The sequence below is a fragment of the Rhinolophus ferrumequinum genome, chromosome 3, assembly GCF_004115265.2.
Source record: "Rhinolophus ferrumequinum isolate MPI-CBG mRhiFer1 chromosome 3, mRhiFer1_v1.p, whole genome shotgun sequence".
NCBI classification, from domain to species: domain Eukaryota; kingdom Metazoa; phylum Chordata; class Mammalia; order Chiroptera; family Rhinolophidae; genus Rhinolophus; species Rhinolophus ferrumequinum.
This window is the reverse complement of record NC_046286.1, coordinates 8,194,929-8,208,613: the sequence shown is the minus strand read 5'-3', so window position 1 is coordinate 8,208,613 and position 13,685 is coordinate 8,194,929. Positions and strand designations below refer to the sequence as shown.

Here is a 13,685-nt window from a genome sequence, read left to right as displayed (position 1 = left end):
AACCGGAAATATCTCTGTGTTGTTGCAGGTGGAAAGACGTCGGAACAGACTTTGTGGGCAGGGAAAGAAGTGAAGGGAGTTGGCTTTGCAATTGTGCCTTCCAAGAACAAAATGCCTCTCCATGGAAAAAATAAATGGAGCCAGCTTTCCCTTTACTGTCCTTAAGCTGTGCTTGCTTTTTTTCAGTTGAATCAACAAAGGATTTTCATTCCTGGCTAAACCTAAATTCCAAGTAAATAATACCCTGGGCCCATGAATTCGAATCTCTCTTAAAAATTCAAAAGTGTAGGTGAGTCTGAGCCCTGGGCTTGATAACCTCAGATCCATTATCAGTGTCCCTTTTCCACTCAGGAGTCACCATGACCCCACATTTCCAGCCCCCAGGGACTCTTAATAGAGAAATAGAGAGGAGATGTCTCGACCAGCCTGTGCATTTGGCTGCTGTTCAGAAAAAAGACTTTAGGCCAGGAAAAATTACTGAGGTAGAGATCGATAGACTAGGCTAATAAAAATTAATATCTTCAGCATACAAACTATGATAGGCAGTGGATTAATATCTTTAGAATACAGAGGGCATCTTGTAAGTCATTAACAAAAGGATAAATATAAGTAGAAAATGGGTAAAATGTTCAAGTTCAATGACAAGTAAAAAGCTGCAAATTAAAGTATATAATGAGATATATTTTGTCTGTCAAATTGACAGTATTTTTAAAGATAAAGCACAGTATTGGTGGTGACTGACAGAAATGGGATTTGTTATACACTTTGGGTAGTGTGAGTATAAATTGGTACAGACTTTTGTTTGTGGGAGGGGGAGAGGTGTACAGCAATTTTCTAACCATATCAAGGCCTCATATGCCCTGCTCCAGGAATTTCACTTATGGAAACTTTCAGAGGCAGCAGTCATAGATTTAGCTTATAGAATGTTCACCGAGTTTTCATTAACAGCGCAATGTTATCAACTACCTAAGTGCCCCGTAATAAGAGACTGATTAAATAAAGGATGAGACATCCATACAGCAAAATTCTGCGAAGCCAGTACGTGTAATGAGGAAGACTATTTGATGATACAAAAAAGGTATTCATAATAGACCATGAAGCAAAACAAGCAAGTTACAAATAACTTGCACCGTGTGTATGTGTTTATGAAATTATTGGAATTACAGGTGATCCTCATTTAACATAATAATTTCCCTTGAAACAAATTGGAGGACTTTATAGAATAAACTACTATGGGACACAATATGCACAACTTGAGAAATTCTTTCAATATGCTGTCACTCCAAGAATCTCTCCGAGAACATTTATAGTACTCATAATCGGTCTTTCTTTTCATCTTCTCCATATCCCATATCCTTGGGGTGGTCTTTTCCCATGAAACATTTCGAGATCTGGATAGATTCTATTCCAAAAGGGCCTGATTGTTTTCATTGGGATACACTGGTAGGAACACTAACTCATTATTATGAGAAGGAGCGGGATTATGGTAGACTTGGCTCTCCATAAATAATCCAAAGGATCCATTGGGGAAATAGCCTCAACATTGTCTCCCAAAAAGCCCGTTACCAGAGCTGTTAAGTAAAGAGAATAATTAATTAATTTGAAATGTTTTCCTGGTTTGAATCAACTCTGGCAGAGTTATGAATGATTTCGGCCCAGAACATGTATGAGAGAAACTGACACTATGAACAGAGCACATATTTGGAGTAGAATTATTTTAAAAAAAGATCAATGGTCATTCTAAAAGGCTTATAATCATTTTGAGAACCATGAAAACATAGATGCAAAAAGTACACTTTTAAAAGTTACTAAACATAAATATAAATTAGCGTAGGCTAACTGTATCAACGTGCTGAGAGACAACAATAATATTTGAGGAAATGACTAATGAGGGAAATGATTCACTTTCTTACCAGGCAAACTGATATAATCTAAGAGTAGAATTATTGGACTCGTAAAAACAATAGGGTGGGATCCTGTCTGATTCATTCAGGGTACTCTGAGAGATTAAATATTCCCATGAATTAAAGGGAATCAGTAGGTGTAATCTGTTTATGCTTTCCAAAACCTTTTAATAGTTTTCTGTGCTTAAAAGATGAATTCCAAAATACTAGGTATTGTCGACTTAGTCATCAAGAGCAAAAAAAAGAAATGAAAACAAGGAACAAAGGGTAAAGGGAAAGGGGAGCACAGTGGTATTTCTTATCCTCAATAATAGCTTTATAGGTGAGGCTAAACTGAACCTTGTACAAAGGATTTTTATTGGTTATAATTGCAAGATTAAGGGAAAATCATCTGAACTACTTTGTAGAGTGATAGGTTACCGGTTGAAAATTGTGGCCCAGATCTATCCAGGGGGAGTAAAGGAAGCATTTGGCAGAGGGATTACAGAAGTAGGCTTTGGTGAGGACACCGGGTGAGAACCTGGTGTTTATAATGCCATCATTAACTGAGCTTAGACAAGTTGTTTAACAGCTTTACGCCTCACTTTCACCAACTATAATTTGATGAGAATAATAATGTTTGTTAAGAGGATTTTTGGAAGGATTTAATACGATAAATTACATAGAGCACTTAACATAGGGCCTGGTGCACAGTAAGCATCAAAGAATTGTTGACCGTTATGGTAATAATTATCGTTATTATTACCATATAATGTATTTGCTCAGCAAACACTCATTGAGTGTAGGCTCCGTGTGAGACACTATGCAAGTACTGGGGATGGAAAACCCAGTAAGACGTAGGTACTGCCTTCAGGGAGCTCACTGTCTTTCTAGTTGGTGGAGAAAGGAAATGTCATGACTACCTGTAAAGCAGTAAGATAGTATATTGTATGGAAGGACTTAGGAGGCTGCCATGATAGAAAATAATGATCTCTCATCCCTGTGGCACTGTCAGAAGCAGAAGCAGAATGCTGGACTGGAGTCTGATCCCGTATTACAATACTTAGGGTTTGTTTTTTGTTTTGTTCTTTGTTTTTTTACTCTATTTTTAAAAATTGAGGAGTAACACACATACAGTGCACAGATATTTTGTATACAGCTCAATGAATATTACATGTCACTACTACTCAGATCAAAATCAGCATATTTCCAGCATCCCAGAGGGTTCCCTTATACCCTTGTCCAGTCATTACCTCCCTCAGAGGTTACCGCTATTCTGTTTCCTGTCACCATAGATAAATTTTGTCTCTTTTGAGCTTTATGCAAATGGAATCATATAGTCAATGATTAGGTTCTTATGTGGGCTAAAGAGGGGATAAGAAGAACAGGACCAAGATAATTTCTAAATAATGGGAAAGTTTTATTAATGAATATATATTTGCCTGTATCTCTAAATCAGACAATCTTACCAAAACTATACAAACAAAAAGCCTACTAAGAATGAGAAGGAACCTAAAATATGATAATTAAGGTCATTGGGACATATTAGTTATTACCAATTAGAAAACACAGATTCTCCCAAGAACGTGGCCTCAGGATGTTACCTTTGGAGAGCCCAGCCCACTGAAGGTGAGAGTTGTAAGACTGGATGGAGGGATTTGGTGACATCTTCTCCCTGATCAGCCAATCAGACGAACTTTGCCACTTGGCCGACAGAGGCTGCCTGGGATGGGATGACTTGTGAAATAAATTCCTAAAGAGCCAAACTTCTTCCTGCAGACTAACTCCACCTTCTCTCACCAAACTTTTGTTGAGAGATTCATTTTGTTGGGGATTCACTTTCTTTGTCCATTCCTAGGGGCAAAGGAGGCAGGCAGGAGGGATGGGTAGACATGGATCCCGCGTGCCTACAGCCTAAGGAACAGCCCGTCAGAACATTCATAGCATCCTTGTTTGCCGTTTGTTCAGGTTATTGCTTTGGGACTGTGACGATCGAAGCTACAGTTACTACGTGGAGGTTTCCACCAACCAGCAACAGTGGACCATGGTGGCTGACAGAACTAAAGTCTCCTGCAAGTAAGTGACATCCTTTGAGGAGTTTATTCCAATTTAAAAAACAGGCTTTCCAATGGATTCCGAAAGTTCCAATGAAGATTCATGGAATCACCAAATTATATCTTATTTGGAGGTTGAAAACATTCTGATGATTCTTTACTTCGGTTTTGACTATTAAGTACTTAAATGAGAATTTACGATATATGACCAAACAAGCTTTCCGTCTTTTGTGATTTAAACTTGACCTTCAAAAATGGCATGTACCTAAGCAGGTAAAGAAAGATACAATCCTCTCTTGGGTCCTCCCCCCACATCCCACACTACCCTTTAGGACTTTTAGAAAATTTTGCTGATGCAGTACACACGTTAGTAATTATTCTGGGACTCTATCCTATTCCCCACCCCCATGTCATTCACAAGGTTAGCTTTAAATATTTATCTCTTCTCCGTGTTAGCTACACAGTTACCTAAACTGAGGAAAGCTCGTACCTTAGGTTCTTTGTAGGCAAATGGGCATTTCATGCAAAGGGCACTGGGGCTTTGTTGGAGTTTGCTCTGGCTGTGGGGAAGCCAGCAGGAAGGATTCTGCTCGTTCTGACCAGCCTGGAATCATGCCTAGAATGAATATTTACACGTGTGTATACTCATGTAACTACCACTGAGTTCAAAATTAGCACAATTCCAGCATCCTAGAAGATTCCCTCATACCCTTTCCAGTCATTACCGGAAGAGACCTCAGGTCCACATTCTCTGGGAGGCATGATAAAGCAAATAGCTGATATTTTTTTAATTGAGATATGATTCACATGCCATAAAATTCACCTTTTTAAATCATATAATTCAGTGGTTTTTAATATATTCACTGAGTTACGCAACCATCACTACTATCTAATGTTCTAGAACATTTTCATCACTCCAGAAAGAAATCTACCCATTAACAGTCTCCCCATTTCCCTCCAGCTCCCTCGGCCCCAGCACCTAATAATCTACTTCTGTCTGCATATTCTAGACATTTTATACAAATGGCATCATGTAGGAAGTGATCTTTTCTTCTTGGTTTCTTTCGCTTAGTATAATCTTTTCAAGGTTCATTCATGTTACAGCACGTATCAGCATTTCATTCCTTTACATGACTAAATAATACTTAATTCGATAGATAGATAGATAGATACCACATTTTATTTATCTATTCATCAGTTGATGAACATTTGAATTATTTCCATTTTTTTGGCTGTTATATATAGTACGTCCATGAACATTCCTGTGTAAGTTTTTATGTGAACATGTTTTCAGTTCTCTTGGGTATCTACCTAGAATTGCAGTAGAATTGCTGGGTCTTAATGGTAACTGTTTGAGTTTTTGAGGAACTGCCAGACTTTTCCACAGCAGCTATACCATTTTGCACTCCCACCAGCAATGTATGAGGGTTCCAATTTCTCCACATTCTTACCAGTACTTTTTATTGTCTTTTTGTTCATAGCCATCCTAGTGGAAATAAAATGGCGTCTCATTTTGGTTTTGATTTGCATTTTCCTGATGGCTAATGATGCTGAACATCTTTTCATGTGCTTATTTGGCCAAGATTTTGTAATATCATTGATGACGGCTTGTTTGGTGCGGTATCTGACGACCTCACCCTTATTAGTATAGTAATTATCACGTAGCATGTTTATGTTGGTTAAGGTAACACTTGCTACTATAACAAATAGTGGCTTCAACCTTTCAGGGGCTTACCACAATTGTGTTTCTCAGTCATGTAGCAGTGAGTATGGGTGTTCCCGGTTGTCAAGCAGCTCTTCTCCACAGGTGACTGAGGAACCCAGACATCTTTCTTTTGGGGTTCTGCCATCACCTAGGGCCTTGCCAGCATCATCCGCATGTGGGTGGCAGCTGGGGAAAGAGCAGAACGCAAGTCCCCCAGTTCAAAGCAGCCTGGGCCTGGGTGCCGTGAACAGCCCTTCCACCTGCACTGCACCGGGGAGAACTGGTCAGTTGCCACAGCACCTGCTATACGGCTGGGAAACACAGTTCCTGGCTGGGCAGCGTCTCAGTGGCGCACAAAGTCTGTAACTATCGCTGCCATAGCACAAGAACACTGACAATCATTTAATAATAGTATTCCAGTATTTCCATGTTTTATCTCATTTTGTCCCGAATACAAAATACCTTGTGGGATGTTGTCCTTATTTGGTAAGGAGAAAATGAAAGGCCCTTTCCACCACACTGCATTGCCTCCTAGAACCCAAAGGGTTCCTAGAGAGAGCTAAACCAAGCTAGATGCTGGAAACTGGGAAATGAAGTGGTTAACTTGTTTCCAAGCTCCTACAACCCTTTTTATACAAGAGGAGGCCTTCAGGGCCCACAAACAACTCATTTGTCCTTTCAGAGCCATAGCTTATGGGGTGTACAGTGCACAGGCCAGACCCTCTGCTTCTCTTTACACATCTCACTGCTTACCATCACTCATCTCTTCTGCCATTGTATGTGCTACAAATTGGATTCCTCTTCTCTTTCTTTTATGTCCCCTTGTTGAAAGTATTATACAATGTGGGGTTTTAGCAAGAACTGGCTGACTAGCTACTGACCAGGTACATATCATATTGATTTTATATTTATTTAAATGGGTTTTTTCTTGATTCAGAAACCCATTCACTCATTAGATCCTTTCGCAGTAGCTTTGCATTAAGTCATCAACATCTTTTTTTCCCTCTTTTTTATTTCTTGTTTCCATTAGTTGGTAGATTTAAATAATTTCTATGTTTTTAACTTTGTGTGTTAGCACTTAGATGCTACAGCAGTAAATGCTTTACACATTAATAAATAAGTGATACATGACAAGAACAAGAGTAGTAGCAAGAAGGCAAGTGCGTGTTAACCCTCTAAGAATCACTGGAACCGAAGGTTATGGTTTTATGTTTATAGGCATAAGCTGAATCCATGGTGTCTTCCATTTCTGAGTTAAGTCTTAAGACATATAATGGAAGATATGCAGATGATAAAAGAAGAAAGCCTTTCCTTTTTAACTAGTACACTCCAGAGCGGTCCTCAAGAGAGGATTCTATTAGTGTCAAGAGTTATAGCCTGCTTTTTATTGAAATAAAGAATGTAAGTCAAAAGAAAGTGTGAGTCATGTTATAAATGAAATCCTATAGGATCTTTAAAGATTCCAGCGTGCCTCTTGGTAATATTCTACCTAGTCAAGAAATCAGAGGGCAGATTTTTACTATCCTCTGAAAAACATCTAGGAGATGAGCTTCTTCAGTGTCCCCCTGTAAATCCCTCTGTTCTTGGGGGGTTGAGGGCAGTGTATTTTCCTTTATTGGTGTCCTAAGTTCTATCTGCTACAGTTGGATCATCTCTTGTTTTGCTTTCAGGATAAAGGCTCATTTTCTATGATAGAGAACCCTGTTTTTGTACTGACTGATTTTGATTCTTTGCCAGCTTTATTGAGATATAATTGGTACATAACATTGTGTAAGTTCAGGATGTACAGTGTCATGATTTGATATATGTATATATTGCAAAATGATTACCACAGTAGTTAATGCTTCTATCACCTCCTGTAGTTACAATTTTTTTCTTGTGATGAGAACTTTCAAGATCTGTTCTCTTAGCACTCTCAAATATTACAGTTCAGTGTAGTCACCGTGCTGTACATTATATGCCAAAATTTATTTATCTTACAACTGGAAGTGTGAACCTTTGGACCACCTTCACCCATTTCCCCCACCCCACACCCCCCTGCCTCTGGCAACTGCCAATGTATTCTGTTTCAGAGTTCGGATTTTTTTTTTTTTGATTCCACATATAAGTGGAATCATACCGTGTTTGTCTGACTTGTTTCACTTAGCATAATGCCCTCAAGGTTTATCTATGTCGTTGCAAATGTACTGACTGATTTCACTTTTTACCCCTCTGTTTTCACATAATCTATTCCTGTACCCATTAGCCTTATTCTAAAAGACTTCACTCTCCAATCTTTGATTCCTTTTCTCTACTGTCCTCCAAATTGTTGAACCTACGACTGTCAATACAGTAAGATACTAACATCAGTCTTTTTTATTATACTTGTAAGACATGCACAGGGAAAATTTAATACAAAAAGGTATAAATGAAAAGTGAAAATGTACCATCCCATCTTCTGTTCCATTGCTCAGAAGTAACTACCTTTGACTATTTTTTTTAGTTTTTATAACTTCTCCACTATAAATAATATTTTACATCTGTTTATTAACTATACTATAGTATAATAATTAACTATATTAATTCCTTGTTATAAAAAAATGAGGAATTTAGTTTACTTAACCACTCCTCATTTTTGGTTAATTATGTTTTCCTTTTTAGTTCTGCTACTACTGAACTTTTAAAATTAAACAATATACTTAAATCTCTATATTTTGATCCATCAATTGTGGACAGTATTTCTTGACTCGCTACTTATTAATAAGGAAATTACCACTCCTGTAGTTCCCTCTGTCTCCCCATTTTCTGTTAGCTGTCCCATCACATTGACATTGGAAAGATTTATGAAACTTATTTTTTGTTCTATTCTATTAGGTTGGTGCAAAAGTAATTGCGGTTTTTGCAATAATTTTTAACCTTTTAAACCTCAGTTATTTTTGCACCAGCCTAATAGTCAAATCTTCCATGTGCTAAGTATAAATTGATTCTGAAAAAGGAAAACCACTAAGAGTTCATTTTACTATTATAACTACATAAATATTGTTCACTACATATCTAATAATTCGTTGGATCTATTGTGAGGGAAATAATTCTGTCACTAAATTTGTGCCCCTCTTCAAAGAATTATACTGTGTTCAGATCAAGTAGACTCGATTTTCTCACCAGAGCTCAAAATTATTCCACAAATAATAAATACCTTCATATTAGCCAGCTTTTTGTTTTTCTAGAGTTCTTAATTGCCTCTTTTTCCTGTTAACAGAAGTTTCTAAAGCATGCTGTTTGGTCATTGTTTAGTTTTTGAACAGACTGCTTCCTAGGCCTGCCTACTCTCCTACAGTTTCTTTTTCTTTCCTATTTAGGTTGGTTGCACTGTTTCTTGGATTTCTTTTTATTTTTGTAGAATGTGGATAGAAGGTTAACAAAACCTGTTGTCCTTTACAGGAGGTACTGACCTAGGGCCCAGTTAGTTACCTCTCTCGATCAGTTCCCCAGAAAACCTGACAGAAGTGGAATGTCCGCTGTACGATTAGGCATTATTGCTTATGATAAAAATTACCTCCACTTGTAAATTGCACCTGGCCTGGGAGGACTGTAAATATCTGGTTGAAAGCCGTAGCTTTGGGTTTCCTGAGTGCGCTGACTTTTGAGACTAGGCATGTCCCTCCTGACCTGTGTTTGTGGAGCTATTGCAAAGAGATCATTGTTTTAGTCTGGAATATGAGGCTTCTAAGCCAGGGTGGCTCCACACTGCCCAATGTAAGTCGTACACTGACCTGAGCCGTCACCTGCATGCCAGCAGGAATAACTCCTGTACGTGGTGCAGACAAGGACCCCACTGAGGAGAAATGCCCATGCCCCCGAGTGGCGTCTGCACGTCCTGTTAGCTCTCCTGGGTGACTCTGAAACCAAATAGGACGTGGCTAGGTCTTAGTTAAGAAGATCCCTCATTGCACAGTGTGAATCTAGAGGGAATTTTCTTTAGAAAGAGCAAAAGCAAATTTTCAGAATTTTGCATGCCTGAACCATAATTTGACCAGGTATAGAACTCAGTTCCTTCAGGATTTTCGAAGCCTGGATTTATTGCCATCTAGCATCTAACATTGCTGATGAGAAAGCTGACATAATCTGATTCTTATTCTTGTAGTAATTTATTTTTTTTTATAGAAGACTTTAGGAGCTTTTCTTCATCCCTAGAGTTCTTAAATTTCACAGTGATATGGCTGGATGTGGGTTGTTTTTTGTCCTTCCTGCCCACTTTGCTTCAATATGGAAATCTGCCCAGTTCCTCCTCAGATTTATCAATGTTTCTTGTACCTACCATTTTCTAGAAATTCACCAAAACCTTGATTTGCTAATACACTTCCCTCCGATTGGCAGCACCTTTATGAATGTATTCCCTTTGTATTTCTTTGATGACACCTCATTGGTTTCCGGGAAGAGAGAAAGGTAACTGTGCCTGTGGGTCGGCCATCTTGAACCTGAACTCCCTGAAGCTCTACTGCAAGGGCTGCTGGTACTCCCCAGTGACCCCAAATCCTTTTCCTTTCCTTCCCTTCCTTGTGCCTGGCTGCACTTCTCCCGTGTTATGTATCTGCCTTGTTTCCTGCCCGCGTGCGCTCCTTAGTATATTGACCTCATTTGTGTTCATTTTTAACCATTTTTTCACTGTGTCATGGTCTCATTAACTAATAATTCTGTCTGCCAAAGCTTTAATGATCGCTCAGCCATCATCTGTCCAAGACTGTGCCCTTGGCAAACATTTTGGCAAATATAAATGATTAGATATAAAGAATTGGGTGATACTGAAATTTTTCTTTTCCACTTGAGCATTCTGTGGTCCAAATATTTGCACTGCCTAGTATATTCAGCTCTTTTCTTAATTTTCTCACAAACTGTTTATCTACCTTCCAGACATACTATCCAGATTTCCTTTTCAATAAGTTTTTGTCTCCAACCTAAGTGTTTATTCAAAATGATTTTGTAAAGAGTTTTTAATAGCTTAAGAAAACCGTTATATAACAGGATTTCTTAAAGGAAGATACAAAATTGTAGAAGTATTATCACTAGTAGGAATAAAATATGGAAGAATAAAACCAGAAGGAAGTGTTAATAATGGTTGCCTTTGTGTATTGGATTATGGGAAGTATTTCTCATTTTCTACATTTTTTGACCAATTTACATGTATTTCTTTTAAAAATCAAAAAGCAAACTTTTGAAAAGATTCTTTTCTTGCTGCAGCCATAAACATTGTGTAGATGTTTGTCCTTGCCATTATTTGAGGAGCACATGCTGGCAGAGTGGCATGTTTATTCACTGCCAGCAATAAATTAAAGAAATTAAGTAAGTGGCAATATCCTGGCAGCTTTTCCGAACCTCGAAGTCACTTACCCTCAGCACAAGTTGTGCTTCCCTGAAAGGACACTGGAGCCACGTTCTCCTGCTGCTCCTGCTGTTGGGCCTCGTGAAGCCCAGTTCTCGGAGAGCACTTCTTTCTTTCACCTTTCCCCAGGACCTCAGAAGCCCATTTCCACTGGGGTGTCCTCTCTCCTAGGGGCCTGGCCTATTTGCAACCGTGGAGCACCACCTTGGATCAGGCAATTTCTACTGCATCCTAAATTTAGAAAGTTTCTCCCCTGTAACTTCCCTGAGAAGAACTTGGGCCGTCTCTGTGTCACCTGGAAAGGCCTCTGTGGGTGCAGCTCGTCTGCTCCCTGGTCTGCAGCATGATACTCATATCTGAGAAGCAGTATGTCCCCTCACTGCATAGACTGTCATTTTGTCCTGGGGAAGGGCAACGTTCGCTTCTGGAGTCTGTGTCTGTAGCTGGTGCTGTTTATTCACTAGGAATCTTAGAACAAGGAGTCATGTTTCCTTTTCTAAGTGCTGCAGTGGTGGAGGGCAGTGAGATAAATGAAAGGTGGAGACTTACAGCCTTAGTAAACTTTTCCAAAGTGTATCAAGATTGAAAAACAGCACATTTAAACCTAAGCTATTTACCTTACCAGGAAGATTTTCTGCATCTTCCCTGCCATTGTTCGTGATAAAGCTAAGAAAGCATTCCTTCTGCCAGCTTTGTCCCTAGGCCTGACACTTAACAAAATGAAAATCTTGAGTTGGTCCCAGGAGGTCACTGTTAAATATGTGACCTGGGGGTTGTGTGTAGTTCTTGGGGTCAACTAATGTGATGCAATAAAAAGAAAATGGGTTTTAAAGGAGGAAATGTCATCACCGTGGAGGCGGCCGATGAGAAGAAGTTCATGTTTAGTGTCAAGTTTTAGTTTCCAGGATGGGATGGCAGCTCTTGACTGTCACAGAGGTCCTGTGTTGAAATATGACTATTTCTCGCAGGTCTCTGCTGTGGTAACAGATGGGCGGCTCTCCTTGGATCCCCTTTCCTGTGAGGTTGGAAGAGTGTACTTGCTTGTTCCTTCTTGACATGTGAGCCAATTAATGGGCTCTGGTTGTGTAATTGTCACCTTTAAAATGCTCGATGGAGATTTTATTTTTCTCTTTTCATACTTACTTTCATTTTTCTACACAGCATTTGACAGTAATGAAAAAAGCCAGTCATGTTCTTTCCTATGTTTCTTTTTAAAAGGGCAAACATTGGTGTTAATTTTGTCAGGAGGTTTAGAACTTGACCAGTAAAGGAACATGTACCTGTAAGAGGAATGGCAAAAAATGAAAATGAAAAATAACAGGTTTCAGATAATGCATGCACACGTGCGCACGCACAGACACGCACGGCAAGTCTGGCACCAGGCAGACTCCTGTGCCAACGATGACATATCCGAGCCCGCTCTGTAGAAGCCGTCTGTCTGTTAAACCCTACTTGAAGATGCCTGTTAATCAAACTGTTGTTTGTGGAGTAATGAAGTACCAACATTAGATGAATATTTTGGGGTAGAAAACATCATTAGGGAGGCAGTCACTCATCCCTGCGCATACAGACAAGGGACTTATCTTCTGTACTGCAGGAAGTTTTTATGCAAAAATTTACCCATATATTGGAAGCCAAGTGGAAAGTAGATTTTGATGCTAAGTATGTGAACGGAGTTGTAAATTTAGAGCTATCAGCAGGTTCTGTCAACCACCAGTGGAGAGGCTCCTCCCACCCAGAACATTTGACAGATGAAGGAGCTGGAAGGCAATGATGTTCCCGAGGCTGGTAAATGATCAGGAGGGAGAAGCTGAGAGAGCTCCTTCCTTCTTCCCCGCTTCATCCAGGAGCCACATTATTCTGGGAGGGTAATAATTTTTTGCACGCCTGTTATAAATAAAATGAAGCATACCTCAATAAAACTTTCTCAGTGAGCTGTGTAAGCACACTTAAAATGTCCATGGTCAGAAAGATTTTAATTTTATTATGGAAATAACTTTCATATTAATATCACATTCCAAATGACAAAAATCAATCAAGACCACCCTAGTCCAGCTGCCGTCATCTCTGTCCTCTCTGCTCCACTCTGCTACTTTCACACACACACACACACACACACACACACACACACACACATTCTCTGCACCCTCCTCAAGTTTACTTTACTTACTTAGCCAGAGTGACATTTTTCAAGCACAGCTCTGGTATTATACCTCCCTAGAACCATTCACTGGCTTCTCATTGCTCTCTGATAAAGACTAGCATTCTTCGCGTGGCCTAGAGTGCCTGTACATTCCGGCCCCATCCGGCCTCCCCAGACTCATCCTACGTCACTTTCCTCGTTCACATCAGCCTGGCTTCCTGTCCCATCCCACCATCCGTCTTGTTTCATCCCCTCACAGGGCCTTGCGCCCCTACCCTTTGTCTGGTTACCCGCATTATCCTATTGTTCTCAGCTCAAGGGCCACTTTCTCAGGAAAGCCTGCCCTGCCAGTCAAATCAGTCAGGTCACATTGTTATTCCCGCTTCCTGAACTGAGCTGCCTTCCTCCATAGCTCACATCACGGTTTCCGTCTGTGGTGATTGGGTTTCTGTTGTTCTTCCCCACTGGAAACGTAAGCTCTGTGGGAGTAGGGGTTCCATCTTCTGTGCTCACTCTTACCCGTGGTAGCCTGGCCGGGACC

General features: G+C 39.8%; 1 protein-coding gene across 1 annotated transcript in view; it reads left to right on the top strand.

Annotated features, from left to right (window-relative positions):
* BTBD9 (BTB domain containing 9) overlaps window positions 1-13,685 on the top strand; it is a 383,611-nt gene that overhangs the window by 302,224 nt on the left and 67,702 nt on the right. Inside the window, exon 9 of the mRNA XM_033103686.1 lies at window positions 3,852-3,959. Within this exon, the coding sequence (XP_032959577.1) occupies window positions 3,852-3,959 (108 nt within the window). The remainder of the gene's footprint in view (window positions 1-3,851; window positions 3,960-13,685) is intronic.